The sequence below is a fragment of the Semicossyphus pulcher genome, unplaced genomic scaffold (genome assembly GCF_022749685.1).
Source record: "Semicossyphus pulcher isolate SPU_LCO1_2020_fin unplaced genomic scaffold, fSemPul1.0.p SCAF_6, whole genome shotgun sequence".
NCBI classification, from domain to species: Eukaryota; Metazoa; Chordata; class Actinopteri; order Labriformes; family Labridae; genus Semicossyphus; species Semicossyphus pulcher.
The window spans coordinates 21,301,071-21,327,105 of record NW_027211737.1 but is presented as its reverse complement, the minus strand read 5'-3'; the positions used below and the strand labels follow the sequence as shown (position 1 = coordinate 21,327,105).

General features: G+C 41.0%; 1 protein-coding gene across 1 annotated transcript in view; it reads left to right on the top strand.

Moving 5' to 3' along the window:
• Positions 1–26,035, top strand: part of mctp1a (multiple C2 domains, transmembrane 1a) — a 135,869-nt gene that overhangs the window by 28,850 nt on the left and 80,984 nt on the right. The window contains exon 2 of the mRNA XM_069682324.1: positions 18,238–18,358. Coding sequence (XP_069538425.1) covers positions 18,238–18,358 — 121 coding nt within the window. The remainder of the gene's footprint in view (positions 1–18,237; positions 18,359–26,035) is intronic.

The following is a 26,035-nucleotide window of genomic DNA, read 5'->3' as shown; positions in this document are numbered from 1 at the left end:
CTGACTCTCTAGCCACAGTCTTGTTCAGTTCATTTCTGTTTCAAGGGCTGGGTGCTGAACGTGCTCAGAATCAGAGCAAAAGATCCACGACTGGATGAGAGACGAGGGACAGGAAAGAATAGACTAAGAAGGAAAAATAAAACAATTGAGGGGAGAAAAGAGAGATTGAGGTGAGGTAATAGAGAAGAAGTGGAAATAGAGGGCTGAAGAAAAAAGAGAGAAAGGGCTACATCAGGTGAAAAAAGTGGAGATAGCCGGAAGATGGTAAAGAGTAATGGTCTGATGAGAAGTGCGACTCTCTCTCCCTCTTCCTCCCATCAGACTACATATATTGCAGGTTTCTTCAGGCACCCTTGGATTGCTTAAGTTCAATTTTCTAGCTCACTTCATTGCAAGAAAGCATTTTGAGCCATTTTCACGCTTGAAAATGTCTGTCATCTCAAAAGAATCGAATACTACCACTTCCTACCAAGAACAGAATGCAAGTGGCAACTTGTGCCTGGGTCCCTGAATGGTGTTTCCATGTTACTGCTTGTATACTCAGTACAGTACATGCATAATACACACTGTGAAGTCCTCTTGAGAGAGACTAATGTTTCAGACGTAAGTGCAGCATCCCTAACACATTTTTATGTGGAGACATGTGTTTTCAAGGTTTTACTGAATCATTCATTTTTCCATGTGAGATGTATGTACTGTGCTATGTACTGTATCATTAAGTAGTGTGCTCGCTCCCTTTTCAATACTTACATGGAATTATACATATATGCGGTTAAAAGGAGACGTGAGCTATAAAGCAAAAACCCTACCAGAAAGATGACCTCCTTATTTTGTCCATAAAATAAAGCAGAATAATAAATGAATAATAAACTAATGAGATACATTAGTGGGATAGGCTCGTCTGCAGGGTGCTCTGTTAAGGTTTTTATATCAGCATCATGCTCACAGTGTGTGTGATGTATTGCAGTCGTTCAATCATTTAATAATAAAGAAAGACTCTGGGAAGCAAGCTATGTTTATATCCAACCACTTTAGGCAGCTAGATTACAACATTCATCAGACACTTATGTTATTTTGGCTCCCAAATTGAATTTCAGGATTTTAGAAGAACTTCCAAACTCTGACTGATTACCTGTCAACACGCCTGGCAGAGTTCAGCAACAACCTACATTTGCAGATTTGTTTGGGAGGAGGCTTACTCTACGCTGAAACGACAGATCAGATTGGTTGTGCACTTTGGTATGTTAGTTTGTCGTTGCTCAGTGTGATAAATAGACTGAACGCGATATTGGTTCCTTAACCATTAAAACTAAACACAGTTCTGATAGCAAATTGCTAATCGTTTTAGCTTTGTAATGATGCTCTCTTCATAGATTTGCGCATGTCTTTGCGTTAAGTGAATTAAGCTCCATTTGCATGCAAATGGAGCTATAAGAGAGACTCTAATGCAAGTGTGTAATGCTCCGGAGCTTTCTGGCACCTGGGTTATTCACACGCCTATTATACAGTTGCATTTCTCAGGTGAAGCCTGCTCATTTTAATGAACTGCACTGTTCGCTTGACTTCACATCTCATCACTTGCTCATTGCAGTGATATCATCTGCTCCTACATTTCCTCTAAACTCTCAGGCATTTCTTTTGTAAAGCTGATGGTGCAGCAGGTACACACTCTTGTCATTCTGCCAGTTTGTTTGTTTGCCAGAGTGGAGCTACCACATGTTTTGATCACAGTGTGTTTGGGCACAGAGACAAACTGCTTTACATAGTGGAAATAAGGATTTAATATATTTTATTTATAATTTCAGGCATGTAGAAGGAAATAATTCAGTGCTAATGTCCTCAGTCCCCTAAGAAATATTCTCTGTAAATCTTTGGTTAAATAGACACTCGGAGTGATGCCAGCCCATCTGCTCTGTGTTCCTAACCTTTTACAGTGCAGGCGGTGCTGGCTCTCATACAAAAGGTGTTGCCTTAAGCATCCTAAATACTGCAGCTCCCACTGATTCTGTTGTACACGGTATTAGCTTGCTGTTATCTCACAGTAATTGCTCTTTTATAATATGTGAATTTCAGCATTTCAGATTAACTGTGTACTGATGCCCATGAATTAGAAACTCTCACAATCTAAATAGATACAGGTTTTATGCAACGCACAGACTGGTATCTGAAAAGATTGTGTTCAGATCTATATTCCAGCATCACGACTCAGACGGCGAGGGAAGGGGTGCTGCTTGGGGAGTGAGTACTGATGAGAGGCCAGACCTCATCACGCATAATCAATCTCATAACATATGGCAGCCTTCACCCTCAGTCACTCAGAGTGAACTCAACATTTAGAGGAAAAAGGGGCAAAAAGTAAGAAATGAGCAAAATGACGGACAGCTCCCCTGTCTCATCGGTATGTACAGGAGGAAGAGCAGCACACGACAAGACACAAAATGCTAATACCAGTACTGGCTCTGTGAGCTGTTTCAGTAGCAACAATTTAAATGGTTCACAGGGGAGCTGCAACACACAGGAGTGCATTTACAATGAGATGACTATTATTTTTTTCATGGCTTTTCCAACGTCTTAAAATTGCTTTCACACTCGTTTGAGTTCACATTTGGAAAACACTTTGTTACACAGAAAAATGAATCGGTAGTAGCAGTCGTGATAAGGGTAGAGAGACAAAAATCGCTAAGATGTTATGCATGCTGCCACTGGTGCATCCTTACACATCATGAAGTGTAAAGAATGTATCAGATTAACAGCTCAGTCGTTCAGTTTGCTATATGTGGCACATGAACAGGTGTTATTAATCATCCAGCTAACGAGGCACAGCAGGTTGAACCACAGGGGCACTCACAGAAACAAAATAAACAAGTGTCAAGCAGGACGGGAAAATTCAATGATGAATGAAGGCTTGTTGTATCATCTAAAGTAAGACCTGTTTTTATTTATTTACCTGACCCAAAAGAAGATCATTAAGGCAAATATATACGGCACAAATTCATTTTCATAAAAGCAACCTGCACTGGAGTACGGTGGATAGAGTAGGCCAAGTTGAATAAATTCTGACCTCTTCTGTCCTCTTGATGCAAGCTCAGTCGGTGATAAACTATGGCTCTAGTTTAAGCCCTTAGCGGACATGCATCCATACATTATATTTACTCAGTTTTCCCGTGATGACGAGTTATTTCTGGTCGTTTTCTCGAGATCTTGACTAACGACGCGACACCACCATAATGTCAGATGATCGTACCTCGTATCCCCAGAGTTGTAAAAGCGAACATAGAAATAGGCTTAACTTATTTCATTAGTGTGGGCAATGGCCGCCTGGCACGTATTATCAGTGACCAGTCTGTTGTTTTGTTTTCTAGATCGCCAGAAAATGATCCCGTTATCACGAGAAAATGAGATTTGTTATCTCGAGATAATGGGCCAAATGAATCTGTTATAATGCGAAAACCAGCTTTGTTTTCCCAAGATAACAAGAAAAATAAGTCGAGATCTCGAGAAAACAACCAGAAAAAGTCGTTATCACGGGGAAACAGAGTCACCTAAATAAAATGTATGGATGCATGTCCACTAAGGGCTTCCGTACCTATGTACGCATAAATGCAACTGTAAAAGTAGAGTGCTATTTTTGTAGTAGTAATATTAGTGGTATATTTGAGACATGCTTCACTCACAACGAGCAATTAATGAGAGAAAACCTTCAACATGTCAAGAAGAGTATAATTAGTCATGAATCAATAGGCATGATTATCATATCGCAGTTAATCCTTATGAAAGGCATTCAAAAAGAAAAGCTTCTATCTGTTGATACTTGGAAGCCCAAATATATGTAGAGTGTTGGGTAGCTGGGAGATTGTGATGCCCCAAAAAAGCACACCAGCATCTTTTTGGGCTCTTTCTGTTCTGCTGTGAATCCGCTGAGCCAGCTGACAGAGTCCTGGATCAACATGTTCCTGAAGGACGCTCTCTCCGCTCGGTTCAGAGCTGCGCTGTCTGTCTGTCTGTGAGGCGTGTCAGCATGATCTCACACTGCCGTTGACTGGTTCGGGGTCGGTTGACAGGTTGGGTTGGCAGCAGGGCGACCAGCTTGTCTGTCAGCGATGTCAGCAACACTTGATGCTCTACATTCAGTGGTGACGGACACATGGTAGAAACCTGCTAATGCCTCGCAGTCTGCCAAATTTGGCTGTCTCATTTCTGTAGTTGCCTTTGTATCACTAAGTTGTCTTATACCTGTAATTTTCTCTCCGCTTACACCTCCTGTCTTCTGTCTCCGTCTTTCATGCTGTCATAACCTCTCGGTCTAGTTCTCCAAAGACATCTTCTCAACTATCTGCAGATTTTTGCTCGTCAATGTACATCTCTTATTTCTCTTTCAAGCTGCTTTTCCTCCTCTTTCTCTCTTCTTTACTATCTCACTCTCTTCCCCTGCTCTTGTTTCACCTCCTCCCACCTCCTCCTCCTCTGTCGTTCTCTCTGAAAGATCTTTCCTATTCATTATTTATGGAGCGTGGCTGCGTCGTGTAGCTGTCAGAAGCAGCAGACAAGAGTGCAGTTTTTTAAGCATTAAAACCTAGACTGAAATCTACCATATGTTCTTAGAAAGCACTCGTCCTTGTCAGCGTTCCTGTGAATCTTAATTTGTCACAACTCTTCATGTGTTACACATCTCAGCATCATGTGTTTGAAAAGGGAAGCTCAAAACAGCTGCATCAGGATGTGGTGGTAACCCTTTTAGCTCTTTGAATCCACTGCTGACGCATTTCTGAAGAGGTGGTAAAAAAAAATGTCTTCTTCTCTTTGTGGGGTACGAATGAGCCATGTCGTCAGTAACACAGCGAGGTGTCGGAGTGCCAGATAAGACGGGTCATAGTGACCGTGTTAGCACATCTAATTGTGGTGTCAGTGACAGGGAAGTGTAAAATTCTAATGTGTCGTTTCTGTGACTGGGACAAAAGGATCCCTTGGTGGTCCACAGACTGTACAGAACTCAGCTGCTGGGCTTTTAACCAAAAACAAACATTATTATCACATCATACCTTTTTCAGCCACTTCACATTTGCTTCCAGGCTTTATTGATTACCTATAAGGCTCTTCATGACCTGGCAACAGGTTAAATTTCAGATTTTATAATCCCTTAAGAACCATTGCTTAGTTTAGATTCTCGGCCAGTAGTCTCCTGTCTCTTCTAGACTCCAGGCTGTAAATTAAAGAGGACAAACCTTTTACTATCAGGGCCCTGAGGCTCTGGAACAACCTGCCCAAGGAAATAAGGCTGTCTGAGTCAGTGTCTTCCTTAAGTCGCTTCTAAAACAAAGTTTTTTCAGAAAGCATTTCCCGATTTCACCTGAGTTGCCCTTCATGTATTTCATCTTTAACTTTTATGATCTTTCTTGATGTGAAGCACTTTGTTCTTTTCTTAAAAAGGGCTCTTTAGGTTATAATAATAATAATAAACAGCTCTACTTTTCTTCAGACATTACAATTTGCACACATCCTTTAGTTAAGGCCATAGTATAACTTAATAGCTGATCTTAAAGAGATTGCCTACAACACAATAAACCATGGCCATATACACAGAAAAAAAGGGCATGAGCTAATCCTCCTCATTTTGCTCTGCATTGTCTCAATACATTTGAATGCATTGCTTTGAGCACTTAACATTAACATTCTTGTCTGCTGTCGCGCTCGGTCTGCCGTAGCCTCTTCTCAGCATGCAATTAAATTCAAGCAAACTTTATAAGCTCCATGTTTTTAAATCAATTGAATTAACTTTCAAGTGCAGTCACTATCCAAAGACTGGAAAGGTAACGAGCTGCATGAGACGGGATTTGAGAATAAAAAGGTAATTTATGAGCACATTAAAAACATAAAAACAATGTTTTAATTTTATAAAGACCTCATCATGTTCCAGCAGTAGAGAAATATGTTGATCAAACACCCGACAAACAACACTAAAGTCTTAAAGTAGAATGAAACACAAGCCCATTGTGGATTGCGTGAGGTAGAGGTAAAACTCAGATGCACTTTATACGTAAACACACACAAAACCCACAGAATAAAACTTAATCTTGCTCATCATGGGATTTACCATGGATCTCTATGGTATAAGACCAACAGTTTATCCGCTGACCACCCGCTTCACCATCAACCGAAGTCGGCCATGCTACACAGCTCAGCCATGACATCTGGTGCTACTGGGAGGGCGGGTCATGACACAGCTGGCAGCAGAGAAGGAAACTGGGTTACTATCGTGAGTATGCAGGTCAGGGCTATGGATTAGAGTCGCACAGAGGGCGGCTGGGGTGAATTTAATGGAGGGATCATGATGAGTAGGATGATGTCTGGGCTGTTAGAGCAGAAAATGTCATTATTATGGGGCGCTGCCCCTTTAAATCTGGTGACTTTTTGTGGTGCAGTTTTTGTGGACTGTGCAGTAGATTTGATGTTTCAGCTCTGCTGTTGCATCTCTCATGCTCAGTCTGTTAATCCTTATTTCACTCTCTTAGCGTCTGTGCAGATGTAAGACTTAAAATGCACATGAACGGACATGAACCAGGCTTTCAAATGTACCACCATGTTCCCCAATTCCCCATAGTAACGCTGCAATGTACAGAAGAGAGAAGACATTACATAATGGGATGTATACACACCACTGCAGTGACTGTCAGCACACTGGAGCCTTAGGGTCATTGAGCGGATGATTTAAATGAATGCAGACAAGTTGTCAAGTATGACACATGGAGGTTGTGTCAGACCTTAAACAGACAGCCTTTTTTACTTGGTTTTCCTCTCTCATCGTTGTCGCTCTTACTTCAATGACCTGAAAAATGCAACACTCACTAGCAAAACAGCACTCATGCTGTATTTCACATTGTTCTAATCCCACATGATCCAATTCTACATCCTTTTATTATAATTAATTTATTATTTAATAGTGTTAGTGTAAACATATCTGATTAAAATTCCAGCATTGTGTCTCCAGGCTATAAAAATGTCCTTGTTTTTGCACCAGCAGTAATCTCTGTGTTGTCCTCAGGGCTTGAAAAGCTCTGGGGTTTTCTAATCCGCCTCGATGTCAATGTATGCAGCTCTCATGCTGCTCTGTCCAAGATGTCAAAGGCGACATATAGGGAACACAAGTCAGCTCAGAGATTCTGTCTTCAGTTGACCCTCTGTCTCCGTGTCTTCATCAATGCATACTGATGCATGTGGAGGCTTAACACCGCATAGTCCTTTGGTAAAGTAGAGGCAAGAGGGCTAAGCCCACTTCTGATGGATGTTTGACTGTAATGACACTGCTGGATACCTTTTAAATAATGGTTGTTATAACACTCTATAAAGATGCACTTTCCCTCTGTTCTTACAGTTTATGTACTTAGAACTATCTACAGAAGTTCTTCTCCTTTCTCTTTATGCACTGAGCTGTGCACAACGTCTGCCAGATTAATTCCTGCTGCCTTGCTCTTGTTAAAAAAAGAGAATCATGTTCCAAGAGCCATTGTTTAATTAAGAGCCCTCTGGGTGCTCATTCTTCCGCTAGGAAGTAGGCCCAGTTCTTTTTTATCACTGTTGTATACAGAGGCATTGATTATGGTCATGGATGGATGTAAGTTAGTGACAGTAAGAAAACGAAACCTGGAGGTCAATCACCTGATGACTGTTGCACTACAGTTGGGGGATGACATGTTTTGAAGTTGGTGATTTTTGGGGCATCAACAACTAAAAGATACCTCTCTTACTCAAGTTCTGTGCTATATAATCAAAACCGGACCATTTCTAATGTAAGCCAACACAGTGCTGGGTTAAACCTATGCAGGATGACATGCTAGGCAATTATGAATTAAGAGTTTAAGCCTAGATGAAGCTGTGTTTGTGCCATGTGGGAGCACTGATATTTGTGACTCGCGTAGTTTAAAAGTGTGTGAGAAAAACAAACCAGATGCACCTTAAAACCTTATCTCAAACTTTAAAGATATACCACACCTTCTGGGCTAATGAGGTATTCTATCACCACACTTCCACCTCTGCCTATTATGCGTTTGTAGCTTAACAAGAGTCGCCTCATTATGTCTTTATTGGGTATTATGTGGAGATAAACAATGGCATATTTATCAGGTCTGAAGCGTCTACTATTACGTTTCAGTTGAGATTTTTTCTTTAACTTAGTTAGTAAAATTCAGTGTAAGATTGGCAGGAAGGTAAGGACTTATTAAAGTGGAGCAAAGTGAGCAAGCATTCAGTGCAAGACTTCATCACTTGGCAGTTTTATACACCTCTACTTTAGTCTGTACCGAAAAGTGTTGCTGTTAAGTTGAATGTCCCAGCCGAAGTGAACACATGCTAAGTTTATTCCCATTGTCATCTATCATCGTGTATAACGAGAACATGGCTCGCTTCACATTACAAAATCGGTCATAACAGTTGCATGATTCAAATAATGAAATGGCTGTGAATGCTAACTCTGTTTTCTGTGAGTATAAAGCTGAAAATCACAAGTTATTTCTGTTAAATTGTTATACAGTATTGTATGTGTAATTAGCAGAGAGAATGTTGTTTGATGTTGAGACTGATAGATGTGGATGAACTTTTACTATTTAGTTGTGCTTGTCATATCAGTCGTAGTTCAAACATCATTTCGAGAGCCCCGGGAGATGACGTGCAGTCTAACCGGAATTTAACTTTTAACTAGAAATGCTCTTTTCATGAACTGACATTGAACAGATGATGATGGTATCCTTTTTCATCTACCGTGTCATCTCACTTTTTAATCACTTCATTGTTTCATGCTTCTGTGATTCCGCTCTAACTCTCTTTTGTTATCATGAACAATTGATTGTGTGTGAAATATAACCATCTGGGCTTTTAAACCGTCTTTAAGCTTTAGGATAATGGGATAGGAGAGCGAGAAAACATTCATCCGTCTCGGGGTAAGCATTGACATTGAGAGCTAAATGTGAATATGATAGTAAACAAGGATGTCTGCTCTGCATGCATATGACTCAGTTCTGTTTTTCCACTGAGGAAGATTCAATATTCACGTCTTTTGATGTGAACTCTGGCAGACAGTCGGTAGTGTCACTGTTGACTCATCTGCTGGCACCTTTTCAAACACATCAGAAAGCAGTTCACTTGTTCTCAGCAGGACATTACATCTGCTGCATCAAAAGACTCATTACCCCAGTGTGAGACTCTGATGCTTTAAGACAAAGTGAAGAAGCTTGTTCTCTTTGTACAGTGCACTGCAAGGCTGTTGTTTAGAAATGAAGGAACCGAAGAGACCTCATTATGGAGCTGAGTGGCTGTTTGCCGTCTACCTGCTTGGGCCCTGCACTGCCTCTGTGTTCTGTCACATTACACATCGCCCGGCTGCACACACTGTGGAGAGGAGAGGCTCTGTAATGGCCCTGAGATAGTGCTGTTTAATAGAGCAGCTTATTTGGCTGGGAAAGTTTAATGGAGGACATTTGTCACTGGCATTGAGTGATGTATATTCCATTATTATGTCTTATTGGTTTACCGAAAGATAGAATATAAGTTCTAATATTTAAAATTGTATAATATAGAGACCCAGACATGACAGAGGGGAGGAGTTTTTGCTATGCAGCCCTGTGGTCGTTCTTGTTAGTGAGGTAGTGGCAACTTTATTTAATTGCTAACACACTCCTTTACATCCTGTGACTACTTCAAAGTTCATCTCGGATCCCATTGGCTATAGTCTGACGACAATAGAGCCTCTGGGGACAATGGTGAATATGCCGGGAAGTATAGCCCCCGCCGGTTGGCGATAAATGATTTCCAGTCACGGCTTCCTTTTCCATGTGCTGCATTGTTTAAAGAAACCATTTTCTTTGTGATTGACTTTAATTAACGGGTCTTACCTTTGCTGAAATGTAAACATCATGATGCAGATTTTTAAAACGTAAAAATGAAGCTTTGTCAGGTCTGTCCTCGAAAGGAGAAGAAAACTACTTTTAAAATGCTTGTTTGTTGAATGGAGGTCGGATCAATCATTTCTGATGCATTCGAGGAAGTCAGGAAATCACACACAGCGTCAAATTTATCGCAAGTTGAATCGAGATAAACGGATTGTTAGCTGTTAGAATGCAGATGTCCGTTTTATAGAGATTATTAAGAAGCGAAATCATCATCAGATGGCCTCTGATTGGAGCCCAGATGTCATAACGGCGGATTATGTTGCGTCTGCTTGTCCTCTCCACATGGACTGTTTTTCCTGCATACACCGCAGCCTGCTGATGCGTGATTGGTCAATATTACTCGGACTACAAGTATAGTACAAACGGAAACCAGAACACTTTCCATCCCAGAAATCCATATACCTGCCTACAGATTCTACATTTCTATGCAGGATCTGTAAATTAGATTACTTCTAAATTAACTATACACACATAGAGCGCTTCGTATACATCCTGTAAGCGTCTGTCTATTCTGGTTTCGCTGTTGGTGGGTTATTTTCACAATACACAAGAAAAAGAGGCTGAACGAAGTAAGCGAGGCTGAAAAACTTTTATAGTAGACTTCACACAAGTTCACTTCAGTTGAAACTGAAGAGTCTCAGGAGGGTCTTGTGGGAGATATACACTGTAGTGTACTGTAACATACAGCTGGAATAAACCTCAGCCTGAATCTCTTCTCCTCCACTATCCTCCTCCTCCATACGTCCTATAATTAGAACAAGTACATGAAAGATTCTAGCTGTTCAATACGACTCGCTGATAGACCTCAAGAACCTTCATTTCCTTCTGTGTTCAAAGTGTGTGTGTCATATATTTATGTGCCTCTGCATGGGCTAGTGGTAGAAATTGCAAAGCACCACAGGGAGTAGACTGTGTCAGTGAGTGTTTTGTTTTTTATCAGTGTGATGATATTAAAACTAATGGTTCCTGCCGCTTGTTCGTGCCTGAGTGCGCCTGTGTTTGTGTGTGTATGCAAACCGTGTGTGTGTACCTGTGTAGGTGTTTAATATGTGTACGGTGATGTGTTTTTGTCTTGGAACCCTTGAAATATCTCTTTGATGGATGACTGCATCCTGTGCAGGCAGAGCTTGTTAAGACGCTCTGTGGCTGAAAATGAATCCATAGAGAGAAATAATGCAATCACTGTATAAGCCTGTGAAACATCACAGCTCTGACTGAGAGCTGGCTCAGGCTTAACATACCTACAACTCGCTGTTCCCGCTCGCTTTATAAACTTTTTCTGAGTTCGTCGCTGCAAAATAATGAGATATGACTCATCTTAAATATAATATAAAGTTGTTATTTTTGTTCTTGCATAACAATGTTGCATCTGTGTTCCTGCAGAAGACCTAGATCCATGCCCTCAAGGAAACATACTCTAAGATTAGACATCAGTATCATGTGCCAGTTCCTCTCCCTTCTATTCTGTGGATTGCATTTCAATTTCAGTTTTCTTTTTCTTCTTATGATCAATTATCATTCAAATGTTAATGTGCATTCATGTTTACAAATGACGTTAGAAAGACATTGATAACAAGTCAGAGATCAGAGTCATTAAACACACACATGATCAGAGGGACAAATCTACACATCCTGTCACTGTGACTCGGTAGCACGCTGTCGCTGTTGGCAAGATCATCCATCTCAGTGTAAACAAACACAACAATTAAAGTGCATCAATCATCAGCCGCATATTGGCCGCTCAACATTGCTGTTATATTATTAGTTGATGATTAAAACGCACACATGTATGCACAGGCCTGGGTTCTGGCTGGTTCAGAATACTTATGATGACTTTATAGATTAGACTTTGTGTTGCTGCCTCTTCTCGAAGCAGTACTGTTTATGTATTCAGGGAGGATAGAACCAAATTCAGTTCAGTTAGGATACAGGGAACTCTGATTTATATTTTTTTCAAACCTTAAAACAAAGGGGCGCTGGTTTGGCTCGGTTGGTAGAGCAGGCGCCCCATGTATAAAGGCTACAGTCCTCGTCGCACTGATCGCAGGTTCGACTCCCGGTCTGCTGATTCATTTGGTGCATGTCATCCCCCACTCTCTGCTCCCCACATTTCCCATCTCTCTTCGGCTGTGCTATGAATAAAGGCAAAACAAAGCCCCCTCAAAAATAACAACATTTGAAAACCTTTTTTTTTTTTCTTGCCCCCCTCAAGCCACCCACAATCCAATGTGCTTAATCAAAATGTATATTTGCAAGTAGACATTTAGATTGTGCTGTTTGTAATCACTTTTTTAATTTGATCGATTAAACCAACTCTCATGAGTGAGATTCACCTACCATGGTTGGATAAATATATAGTAGCAGAGCAGATTTGTTTTGGCAGTGAAATCAGCAGCACAGGAGTTAGTCACATTTCAGCTGGCTAAAATGGAAGGATGAAAAGTCACAGCTTTCATCCATTGCCCCTAAAAAGCTTCACATTGGTGGTAATCTTTCTACCTTTTTGATTTATTTTCTAAAAAGACACCTCTTTGCCTTTGGTGCTTCATATTTGATGTGCATGTGTTGATCTAATCCAACCTTGGAGACCATACGTGCAGTGACACTGGGGTGGGTTAGGTTGCTGCAATAATTTCTAAAATCAGACAACAACAAAAAATACACCACCATAGCCATAATCCTTCAGTATATGTGACGGGTTTCAATATGTAAGCTATATAGTTTAGAATACTTTAAACAAACGTATACAACTGCAGCAGGAAGGGGCTCTTTCAATGCTCACGTACACATACAGCATACAGTAGTGGTGTTTTGGAGATTATAGAGTTTTTCAAGTGGGAGTTACCATAGATGTCAGAGCGCTGATCCTCCTGTCAGACACAATGTCAGAGAGAGTTCAATCCACTCAGTGACAAGTTTAGTATTTGAGCTACTCCTGTAGTACAGCTCTGCTCTACAACATGATTTGTGATGTGGTTTTAACTTTTAATTCTAGATTGTTCATATAATAATTGAATGTCATGTAGAGACAGAGAAAGCTCCTATGGGCGAGCAGGAGAAAGGGAGTGTCTGTATCATCATCTGGCCTAATGTTATCAGTGAAGTGAATGGACTGCACTGCAGGCTGGAGTGACAGTGACAGAGTGATGCTGTCTGACTCCCTCATCATGTTGATAAAGACATATTAATGTTTAAGTTTGCTGTCTTTTAGGTAAAATGTATTTCAATCACTTTAAAATGTTTGAAGTATAAGTTTGATCTAGATAATCCATAGCCATTAAAATGAATGCTAAAACTATGAATGCACTGCAGCATTGAATTACATCAATATATAGGCCGACTTATTTCAAGCACCATTAACACTGACTGACTTCCAGCTTCCCTGCAGACCTTTTAGATTTTCAGTCTACAGTAGGGACTGATAAACTCGAAGAACTATAAAGATTACAACACTCTTTGACAGTAAAACAGTCAGGAGAGAGGATTTCATGCCATAAACAGAGGAAATCACTGGAAGTTTTATGTTTGGTTGCAGGATGGAGGCATATTTATGAACAGAAGAAGAACTGTCGTGACTTCTTTGTTAATGAGCAAAGCAGGAACCTGTTATTGGTATTCGAAATGGAGTTGCACAGCCTGGAAATTAGCTGCCATCGCTGTGAGAAATGAGAGTCTGGCTGCGCACAGTGCCCGAGGCTAAATACAGGCTTCCTCCTCCATAAAGACACGACTGTCTTGGCTTAAAATCCAGGATGAGAAACACATTAGTCTGGTTGATAAACCGCAAGGGGTCGTTTCCTAAGCAGCTCTGTTTTGTTCTTTAAACGTGAGCAGTGAACTTTCAGGATTATCTCCCGGTAGACCTTTTTTCACCAGTAACTCTGGGGATGTTCAAAAGGGCTGAAAGAAAATGAATTTAAACACAGATGTAGTTTCTGTGTCACCGCTGAATTATGCACAGAGGGGAACTAGATCACTGAAATTCTGTTGCTGCATTGGTGCCTAATATTACCTGGATAGCAGGCTTAGAAATCTATGCCTATTGTCTTGAACAAGGAAGGTCCTAAGTCAGACTTTTTAAGTGCATTATAATGTTGAACAGTCCTAGTGGAAGACAAGAACACACACAAGTCCTGATAAATCCATGGACATCATGCTCACATGCATTGCAGTGTTTACCTTGTAATTGATAGCTGGCACCAGGTGTCAGTTACATTGCATCCAGTTTGCAAGACAATACTGTAATTTGGCAGGAAGGGGTAACAAGCTGTCATTAACACCCAGATAGTTTACACTGCACCCAGAAGCTTCTTGTTTTACCAACATTAGCACCTTGTCTTCCTACCAGAGTCTAGCTTGTCTGAGCAACACATTTTGTCAGGGAGTAAAAAGAATATGAGTCACATGCGGGTTGTGACTGATTCTTGGTGAAGAGCCACCAATGTCATCCTTCATCCTTTGTGCGGGAAAGGAATTAAAACGTCTGAGCTGCCAGGCTGTCGCTCTTAGTTTGCTATGCCTGTCCTTTTTCAAGAGTTTAAGACTGACGAAGAATCAGGAGCAAGATGATGACCTAAAAGGCCAAATCTTATGCTCCCATTTAGCTGAAAGGGTCAGTGATACAGTTTCAGTTTGCCGAAAACATGCTGGTAGTTTTCTGTCTTTGTCTTTTTATTTTATACTGCTAAAACTGTTCCACTGACTGAGCTGTAGCATTGTTTCTGTCTGTACTTTTGTGAGTTGTGTGCTTGAGAGTTACTTTAATTAAGATTCAGGGTTGTAAATGTAAAATAGGCTGTTTCACTAAGTGGGTTTTATGGCTTCATAACATGTCTCCAAGCTGAACTGATGCCTGTGCAGTATATCCAGATAAACTTCTTCTAACCCTCCTGTGCCCTCTATATTAGACTGTAGGCAGCGGATAATAGAGTGCGCACCGCGTGTGTGGCTGGTGTGGAATATCCTATTGAATATTATCTTTTCAAAGCGTGATGCATCATCTGTTTTACTTATTGATGAAGGCTCAGCTCTGCTCTGATTCATTGTTGACAAGCCTACACATTCCCACACATACACAAACATGCACACGCTCACTGTTTGTGCATGCAGTCACACATGCATGCAAACAGCTCCCAGGAGATGATGGAACGTTGCCATCAATATTTGCAATGCAATGTTGAACCCTGTTTTCCCATCAAAGTAGTATTTAGTTAATGGAAAAGGAAATTGGTATCGATTGTTTGAATGGATTCAGTTGGAATTCAGTCACAAGGATTTGCAAACCGCTGAGGGCTTGTATCCAAGTGCACCCAGCACTTTCCAGCGTAGTTCTCCGGGGATTATTTAATGTAAATTTAAAGTGCTTGGATAGTTGACTCTTGCTGGCTTGGTGCCACATGCCGCTGTAATAGACCTCCTTTCTTCCCTGTATTTACATTGTGCTGCTGGATGTTACATATTCACACAGACTAATGTCTTTTAGTGTAGAATTCAATTATCTTTAGTATACACATCTTAAGAAAGAAAAAAAAAAAGTCTGGGACTGGAGAGAGACTGAGAATCGGGTTGTGGTACCCATTGTTTACTTCCCTGTCCGCTTCAAGGCATCATAAAACACAGCAGGTCTAATGGGATGGACCTTGGCTGCCTTTTCTTTCTTTCTCTTCCTCTTCTTATTGACTGTCACTCTGAATGAGTGTGTAGCAGACTGTGTCGTTAAAATGTGTGCCTCTCTCCGCTGAGGTCTCAGTGTGCAGAGGTAATGGTCAGGGTCCGCTGGACTCAGGGGACAGGATAGAAATGAATCCTCTCTGCCAGGTCTGTCCCGTAAGGATGACGGTCATAGAATGTAATGGCTGGCCTAAGACTCAGAGTCTGTGGGGGTGTATGTCTGTGACAGTTTTGAAACTTTAAACTAAAATTCAAGTTAACTCTTTTAATTTTTATCTGGAAGAGAATTATTTTTTTATTTTCTTACATAAACCCAAATCATTACCAAACAATCTAAGAATCTCCTTTAGAATATTTGGGGGAATATTTGATGCTTAAAATGTAACTTTTCTATGCTGCAATTTTTGGTTACTTACTGGCCAACATACACCAATATTGATATATCTGCATTAGCTTACATCTTGTCAACACAGGAGGTTTAGCATGAGCAGCTCTTCATAAGAAAAACACATTAGCAGCTGGTCATGAACTTGGATATGCACCACAAAGCAACCACAGTCTTTATCTGACTGTTTCTCTATGTGGTTTTTAACGGTTGTGACATGGAAGTGTATTTTTCTACATCTGTTGCTATTTTTGGAAAAGACTTTATCGATCCAATCGTGTACAGTCACTCACTCAAAAAGATTGCACTATCAGTGATCCATTTCAAATCCTGTTCTCCCTTTAATCTCTGTGTGCGTTGTGTGTGTTTGGTACTGTACAGCGTACTCACAATAAACCCAGACAGATAGAAATAAAAAAGACTTAGGCGTCACACATGTGCAACATAGAGGAAAAAAACACGTGCACTGGCATTTCTGTGGGCACAGCGTGTCTGGGGATTTCCATCTTCTCTTCGCTGTGTGCTATGATGCGACCTGACTCGACATTGTGTTGCTCTTTGTGTCTGCGTCACTGTTCGTTAGTGATGTTTATTGACAGAAGGGCTTAATGTTACATAGTCAGACCCATGCAACTTTTGTCCAATCCTATTTGTTGTGTCCTCATAGAGTTCAATTACAGTTACTTGCACAACCCGTTGACCCTTGCTTTATCCTATTATAACACGATGCTTTACTCTCCGTTGGTCCCTGAATGTTCACATTAGATTTGTCCAGATATCCGTTGAGCTGCTGCACCTGTTTCCTAAGAGATTACATTTCGAATTTAGCTTTATTTCAACTTGTCTTTTCCCCCACAGGGTCGACTATATTCCCCTTCCCCTCCTTGTTTAACAGCAGGTGCTGTGAAGCTAAAATTGTTCTGGGTCGACTTTTCCTTGGAGATTTGGGAGTTTCAAGCTTCACACACCGCCTCATGTTTTACCTCGTTTTAGATGCTGTGGTTTTCAATTTTTCTTGGTGTATTCTGTACAAGCATTCTGCACATAAACATTTTAACACCCTTCATCGCAGAAACATGAATGGAGTTATTATTGCTCTTGAGCTGGTGTCTGTGTGCTGCCAGTGCTGAAGTGTAATTTAAAAGTTCTCCTAGCATCGCTGCTAAGAACACGCTAGCAATTATAGTTTGTTTCTCAAGTGTCATATTCACTAAACTCCGTTTCCTCTTACATAGAAAAATGATAACTAAGCATGCTCTTCATTATAAATGATTATAGTAGTAATATCTGAGGACAGCAGCACATGATAATCACTATACTATACTGGGACTACTTGGACCACAGTGTAATTATACTCACAGTAATTAACCTGTAGCCTCAGTGCAGGGTGTTCCCGCAATTTTGCTCCATCATGTTCCACCTTGACTTACCTTCCTGCTTCTTCCAAAATAAGGTGTTGATGAATGCATTTCCTGTGCACATTCTGATAGCATGTCAATTAATAATGTTGCATGCATATAGTGTTAATAGAAGTCTCCTCGTAGCTCATTTGTCAGTTGCATCCTTACCCTGTTTTTAGCTACTAAGAGATCTCCCTCTTCTTCTGCTCCTCTGTGGAAGGAGTTGCTCTTATTCTACCCCTGGCAGTCTGTTGGTAGCCTCCCAGTGGCCCACTAGCATTTTTCCGCTCTTTTATAGTTATTCTTAGCCTCATCTCGAAGCACGATAGCTGGGCAGACATGACAGGAGTGCCCACGCACGGATTGTCTAATGGGGAGGAGAGAGAATAAGATGAGCAAGAGATGGAGAAAGCAAGTAAGCTGTGGTGGGTCTCAGAGCATAGCCTGCTCCATCATGCGGCTTGCTGTTGGGCCTCTGGGTCCAAAGGAAACCACAACTAGAGCCGGTGGGGGCTCCCTGTCCAAGTGGAGTACAGTGCTGACCTCAGGGCTACAGCGTGACATTAAAAGCCACAGAGATTACCCCTTCCAACAGCCTGATAATTAGAGGTTTCCCAACGAGGCTGCTTGCTTGCTTTGATTATTTATCAGGAAAATATATCATTTTGCAATCTCAATTTTCAGTGTCTCATATGTGCTTTCTGCTTATTCATATAGCATCACCTATGTTTCACTCATGTACTTTTTCTTTTTTCCTTTCCTTTCTTCAAGCAGAAGTACCTCTTTTTTCTTGTTAGGACTGTACTAGTAAACCTGTGTAACCTGTGTCACTTTCTCTCCACAGGGCATCAACATAGTGGGGCCCAGTAATGCAGAGCCCACACCTCGACCTCCCAGCCCAGCCATGTACCAGCTGGATATTATCCTAAAGAAAGGGAACAACCTGGCCATCCGCGATAGGACGGGTAGGAGCTCTGTTTATTCTTCCTGTTCGCTCAACAGCGCAGAGGTTTGTGTGGAGAGACAGCTTTATCAAGCCTCCATCCAGCCCACTAAATGAAAGCCACCCAGTCCTGTTTCTGTCTCTCTCTCTCGATTGTTGTTGCAGTGCAGCACCCGGGAGGCTTCATTGTTATTGTATCTTCTATTCATCTGCTGTCTTTAGGGCTCTCCCTCATCTTTAGATATTCTTTTTATGTCAATGTATTGTTTCTCTTTCCACTATTTATTATTTCACTGCTGTTCTTTTTCATCACATTTCCCTTTCTTCTCTCTCTTGTCTCTCTCACCATGTGGGGTTTTATTAAATCACACGTCTCCCAGCTCACTCAATTTTCCATGTGTGAAGTGAAATAGGGACGGCACATGTGGCTTGTACAGCTGGGCATGAAAAGAGTTTAAGCTTTGGCTCAAGCTGTAACACATTCAGAGCTGGGGTTGGTGGATACTAGTATCATCGCCTTGGCAATCTGATTGGATTACGGCTATCGGATTGGATTAAATATTAAGAATGGGTTGTTATAAAGGGAAAAAAAGGATTCTAAAATAGGATTAGATCAGGTTATCCAGTTATGTTTTTTATCTGGATAAAAGTCCAGTATGCAAACTGGACTGGAGAGTCATTCAAAAGTTTTGAATGACTGATTTTAGCAGAGGGATGGATTTACAAAAAAAAACTTTTCAGTTGGTCAAATACAAAACATTTTTATAATCTGGTTTATACTGTAGACTTTTTTTGCACTTGTATTGCTGCATCGCTACAGTGATATTGGGGTCGTAAAACAAGGATTTTGTCCCCATTAAATAATCCAATAAACAGCTGTTAATATGAAACATGAAATATATATTTTGAAGCAACTGTGTTTGATTCTGTGTGGATTTTGGCGCCCCCTGTTAACAAAGTATGTAGCATGTAGTCCCTTTTAGAGCACTGATAATCCGAGTTTGTTGATCTTGAAAAGTGTATCTGGATTAGGCTGATCCTATCCAGTTTTACTTTGAAAAGCCAGGACAAAGCTAAGATGGATTAGCTGATCCTGGATAGCAAAAAATGTAATTTCCAAATCCGGATCATTCTGATCCAACATAAAATGTTTGAACAACTGGGCCCTTGTTTCCTCTGTACAACATGACTCAACCAAGTCTTTCCCTTCACTACGCAGTGTGGTCAGGGCTTGTACTTAAAGTGAAGACCACAGAGTTGTTTATTATTGTATGAGATGTCTACTCTCACACAGATTTCTACATTTTGTGGATAAATATTTGATACAGTAACTTTAAAGGAACAAAGAGAAGGCCGTGTGGCTCTTTTGATGGTGGACGGAGGGCAGTGGAGCAGCCATGTGTATGTGTTGCTTTCTTGAGTTGTTCGATTCACTGCATGTATCTGATCCTTCCATTGTGGAAGAAGTAGTTCTTCTCTTTGCAGCAGAAAAAACATTATGTTTTGTGCATTTGCTCTGCTAAACAGTGTTTTTCTGCCTCTCTGGAATCACCTGTATGTGAGCAGGAGATTATATCTTGTATAGTTTAAGAAGCAGCCTCAGAAATAAGCAGGACCAGAGATTTAGTTATAAACCCTCACAGACAGTGGTTTTGGGTATGATGGTCTCATTAGGAGTTGTAGCAGTAACCATGACTACAGATCTGAATAAGCCGCCCTGCTCTTTCCCTGTACATTTTTGCCTTACTACCTGTCCGTCCGGATAATGAGCAGTGAGGTGCACAGCTCACCTGTCCTGTCCTGAGCCCATCCAGAGAGCTCATTATAGAGAGAGGGGGAGACACGTGTACAGTAAAATAACGAAACACAGTGCACGGAATTTAAATGAAAAATGTCCTAATGAGGTTTTTTTTAGCCAAAGCTCAGAGAGGGTTTCTTCTAGATATTAATATGACCAGATGAAACAAAATCTCAACATGTAGTGCTGACGTTTACTTGTTGCTATTTTGTGCAGCGGGCAAAGGATAAATCCCAGACAGACATTGGATTTGTGGGATTTACCATGAACCGATCAGTTGAAGCTTTCTTGTCAGGTAGACTGGAGCCCAGCTGTGTTGTTTTCTGGGAAAAGCAATTTAATTCTGCCTCCTATTGATTCACTAAAATCTCACAACATGAATCATGAATGATACAAATAGTTTCCAATTTGTCTGCAAAACATTTTGGGACAGCATCCTTTTAGAAATGTCTCTTCAGTTTGGATTTTCACATAATCTTAAAATAACTGAGCTGAAACTAACTCATGCTAATCACTTCATTTAAAGATTAACTAAGTTCTCAGTTTCATTCTATTTGGCGATAAAAGGCAATTGCGGGTGCATGCCTCCCAGATAACCAGACGTCTACGGTTGGCTACCTTTGTTACGTTTGTAACTCTTGATTTTCCTTTCCTTTCAAGACTGTTTGCCTTCATCTGACTGCGAATTTGTTTGTTTTTCTTTGGATTTTCACTTATTTTTGAAGTTGTATCTGTTGTCATCGATCTTTTCTTTGTTTGGTCAGCCATAGTAGATTACTGTTTACTCGCAACTCTTGCAGAGACCGGAAAAGCAGCCGCTTAGCTCCGCCTACCCTCTCTGGCAGACCAACCACTGCTGGGTGATGGTAAAACGTGTCACTAACTGGGCGCCGCTTGTGATTTTTTTCTGTGAATGTCGCCACAGACACCCAGTCCATAATAATACTATATACTGCAAATGCAAAGGCTTTCATCAGTGGGCCATAGGCTCAATCACCATTGCGTTACCTCATTGGGCGATAGATAGTGACTTAACAGACATTTATTTAAATGAATATCTTTGAGACTGGCTAACTAAAAAATAACTTAAACATGAATAACAACCTGGTCTTTAGCTGTGGTCAAACAGAGGAACCTTTATCACATTGTGAAGGAATAACCTTTCAGGCAGATTTCTCTTTTTTTAAGTGCATTGAGTCTGAAATATTAAATACTGCAGGATATTTTTAACCCCCAACTTCGAGAGATCTGACTTGAGCTTTACAAAAGCTAACAGAGGATTGCATCACAGGTAGCAACCAGATTCATCCGACACCGCAGCTCTGATCTTGCCATCAAAGCGATGCCTGCACCCGGAGACTAGGGGGACGATAATACAATACGGGGAAGAAGGGCATCTGGTTTCTTTCATTATCTAAACATTTTATCTTTGAATTCTAATTTAAAAAAACATTTGCAACATTTTATCCCTGTAGGCATTATTTAATTCAAGATAGCCATTGATTATAAGAGCCTGTTTGTCTCCATGTGGTGCTCAGACGTTGGTTGTTATCTAGCTGAGCCATCACAGTGTAAAGAGGGTTGATTTCCCTCATCCTCAGAAGACAGTGCCAAGCGTGAAGAGATATTGCTCACTTACTTGTCTGGTGTTAAGCAAACAAGAGACATTTGGGAGCTTTTTGGAGTCCAACAACAATAACTTAGCTAGTATTTTCATCAGTGTCTCTTCAGGCTGCACAAAACGTCAAACAGTTTCCTAGTTTGTAGCCAGGAGAGACAGCCAACACTGGTTCAATATTATGACAAGATAACAAATATCAGCATTGGACATGGATGAGTCAAGTAGACACGAGGTACACAGACGTGTTTCACAGTTGTTTTAACAAGATAGAGCACGTGCAGAAGAAGTGTCTGCTCTGATGATGTGGTTTCCCATCTAATCCTGCCTCTGCTCATTTACACCTGTCTCACATGATACTGTATTGAATTGAAAGAGACAATAAAAGCAGGGATTAAGAAGGAGCAGCGGCATGATAAATAACCTTGCTTTGTATTTCACCTCATCCTATACGGGAAAAACCCTGTTGTTTCCCAAGAGCCACAACCCTGTCTTAGCTGTCATATATGATGAGCTACCAATGGGACATTCTGCAGCGTTGTAGGTGACCTCAGATAAAAGCACACTGCCCTCTGTTTCAAGCTGTAGTTTTCTCTGGGTGATGCACAACAAGATAAAGCCCATCTATAGTCCTGACACGGCAGAGGATGTCTATTCATTTATAGTCTTTTGTTGCGTCTTTGACAGGATATGTTCACTTATGGAGTAAAAAGCATGTGAATTTAGTACTGTTTACAAAACATAAACCTGATCCTTTGGTCTGGATGCTATGTGCATTTCTGTGAGTGTTTTTATGTGTGCTTTCAACACAGGATGTACATTTCTGTTTTAATCATAGACTGCATAAAAAGATGGACGACATGACAGCTCCCTCAAAGTGAAGCCAAAACATTTCGAGCACCCCCTGTTGACTGGCTGCAGTATAGGTCATAAAGCCATGTCCATGTTATCAGATGGGACATGAGTCAAACCATAAAATCAAAATACACGCCCAAATAAATGGTCTCCAACGCCGAATGATCCTGCTGGACTCTTCCTAAAGAGCAATACTGGACATAACCGTCAGGAAAGCTAGCGCCAAATAAATTAATGAAACAACTCACCCAACAACCGCAGAAGTTTTCCCCTGTCTCTCTGTCGGCCATTCTCATCTGTAAATGTACCTCCCCTGTGTTCTCTGGTTCATAAAAGTATCCTCTAGTCTCCACTGTGAAGAGCAAGCAAGAGTCCAGCTGGATCATTCGGGGTTGGTTTTGCATTATCCTCTTAAGAAAAATGGTCGGTGCAGGCATAAAGCTGTCTCAGTCTTGCGCCTGGAGTGTTGATGTTTACATTTAGCGCACCTAGCCACTGCTATCTAACACCATTATCACTCGGCAGAACTCGGTGTAATCAATAAGGTAATCAGGACACTCTTTGTTTGAACAGTTCGGAAAAAAGACAAGCAAGCAATGGTGATATCTTCAGAAAAGTGTTTGATTTCAGTCTGTGCTAGCCACTGCACTTTGTGACACAAACAGCTGACATACGGCATAAAACACTTCATACATGAAGGACAATGTCTCTTTTTTGTGTCAGTGGTTTGTAGAAGAGACAACAAACAAACAGCTGATCTGACGCCGTATTGTATTTTTTTCTATAAAAAATTAATTAATTTATAATAGGCATGAAGGGTTTATAGCCTTTCAGAAGACCGCAGACCCAAAAGCTGAGGTCAAATTGACCTTGACATTCACATGCCAGATGAGAAAAAAGCGTGACTTTATCAATACATTTAAACAGACATTTTTTTTAAACATAAATGCAAAGAACAAGACAATAAAGATAGAAAAGAGCTGACAAAAACCCCAAAGTGTTTCTGCATTCAATCAAAGCAGGTGATGCTTGGGCTTAATGTTTTTTTGTCTGAAGATCTACTTCTTTCTCCCGAACAGTCGACAGAGCCAAAAGCTCAAACTGTTCTTTTTCTTGGTTTCCTCTCTGGCTGCTGCCTGCTGCTCCTACAGATGTAGCTCCAGCTGGGTCAGTTCTGTCTTAGGCTCGGTCTGCTCTCTTCTAATGGGGATGTTCACAGTGTATGGAGTCTCATCTCCAGGCTCGGTGTCGGCTGCAAAGCTCACAGTAGGTTTGAGGTTGTTCATAATCTCTGTGGCTATGAGGCTGCAGTCCAACAAGGCGACCATGCCGTCCTCCATCACGTCCTTTCTGTTCAGGCGGTTGTTCGGCAGAGCCTCTGGCTTTGATTGGCAGGCGCAGTTCCTGGCTCAGTTTGAATACTTGCTTCAGGTCTTGAAGGAGTCTAAGGTGTTTCAGGAAGACTCTGTTTTTCTCATACTTCTTAGCCTCCTTTTTCAGTAAAATGTGGATGTGCTCCACTGTGACAGATAGGAGGTTCCTGCAGCACCAGGAATCATGCTGCCCAATCAGCTCCTCCTTGATGTTTTCAGGAAAAAACTGAGAGAACAGCGGGCTCTCCTGGTGCCCATCAATTCATCTCTGAGTTTGTTGTTCAGCCACATCAAATGCTCCATTTAAAAAAAATTTTTTTTTTTTAAAGAAAATGTTTTCGTCTTTTTGCCTTTATTAGATAGGACAGCTGAAGAGAGACAGGAAATGTGGGGAGTGGAGAGTGGGGGCTGACATGTACTGAACGGAACGGCAGACCGGGAATCGAACCTGTGATCAGTGCGATGAGGACTGTAGCCTCTGTACATGGGGCGCCTGCTCTACCGATTGAACTAAACAAGCGCCCCCAAATGCTCCATTTTAGCAATCTAAAGTATCGGATTTTAGATTGTCACATCTGCAGTGCAGTAACAAATGACTCAAACAGCCGATTGACTTATAATAATAATTATTATTATAAATGATAAATAATAAGTCGTTACCCACCCTGTATACATTAAGGGAGGCTCAGAGAGATCAATGGACTAATATGGAGAAAAAACACAAGCAAAAGGATGCACAAAGAAATGACTTTGACAACATACTGTATATAGTACGTAACATTTCAAAACTGTTATAAGTAGCTCGATAAAACAAGCAGACTGCCTACAACTAGTGCAACTAATCCCTACTAGAAAGTAGCTTTAATTTAATCCCTCTGAGAGACTAAATAATGACTGGCTAGTCTCTTATTCATGTGCTGGCACATTTTCTGTTCATTATACACTGTTGGAGTGCTATGTCTGTGTCTGTGTGCTAGTGTGTGTGTGTGCATATTTAGAGGACTAATATTAGTGTGGAGGCTTCTCAATGTAAGGCTAAAAGCAATGAGACAGCAGCCAGCCTAATTATCTCTTCTGCAGCACAATAGTGTCTTAAGATTATTTTAAGACCCCTTCATTGCTTTCTCACATCCTTGTTTTTTTCTCCCATATGCTTCTTTGTTTTGTTTCTGCTCATTCAGCTCAGCTTCATAAAACCAGTGAGCTCACTGTTATTGTAGCTCACACTATGTATTTTAATTGCACATTAATGAAGCTCCATTTGAGTAAATGTCAATGAAAGACAGGAAAATAGATTCCTCTGAGCATAAGGCAGGAAGAGGCAAAGTCATGCATGTGTGTGATTGTGTGTTGTTGTAATGAGGCAGGCTCTGAACCCATCTGTCCACCTCCCAGGATGGAGTTTCTTGTCTTTGGACCCCTATCCAATACGTCCTCGTGAGCAGATTGCATTCTGGGTAATGGGAAACCCCAGAGCTGCAACCATCCGTCAGTCTTGACAGTACAAATTGGCAAGGAATCCACTCATGCACACATTTGCAGCAACACACAGTGCCTCCAATCCGTGCATGAGGCTGCTCCATGTGTGCAGCCAGAGCATGACTGAGGGTTTTATGGGCGGTTTTACTACATTTTTCTCCTCTCCTGTTCCTACATCTCATGACAAGCACCACTGAGCCTCCTGCATGCTGTGATTCTCAATAACAGGCTTTAGACAGGAAATGTGTTGGCCACCTCCGAATAGGTCCTCCTGCACTGTACATCATTGAAGCAGGGGAGTGAGGAAAAGTTCAGAGTGAACACTTGATTTAAGGTTAATACTGAGGTTAATATGGTGCAACTTTCAATATCTTATAGTAAACTTAACTTCCAGCAACTTTTTTACGTCTCACTGTGTAATTTAGAAGGTTACAGCAACCTAACTGCGTAATTTTTAAATATGTGGTGGATCATAAGCAGCTCCTTGCAAAAAGAGACACAACACAGCTAGGGATGGGTATAGAGAACCAGTATTTTATATGTGATTGGTCAGTACTGAAAGTACTGATAAGCTCA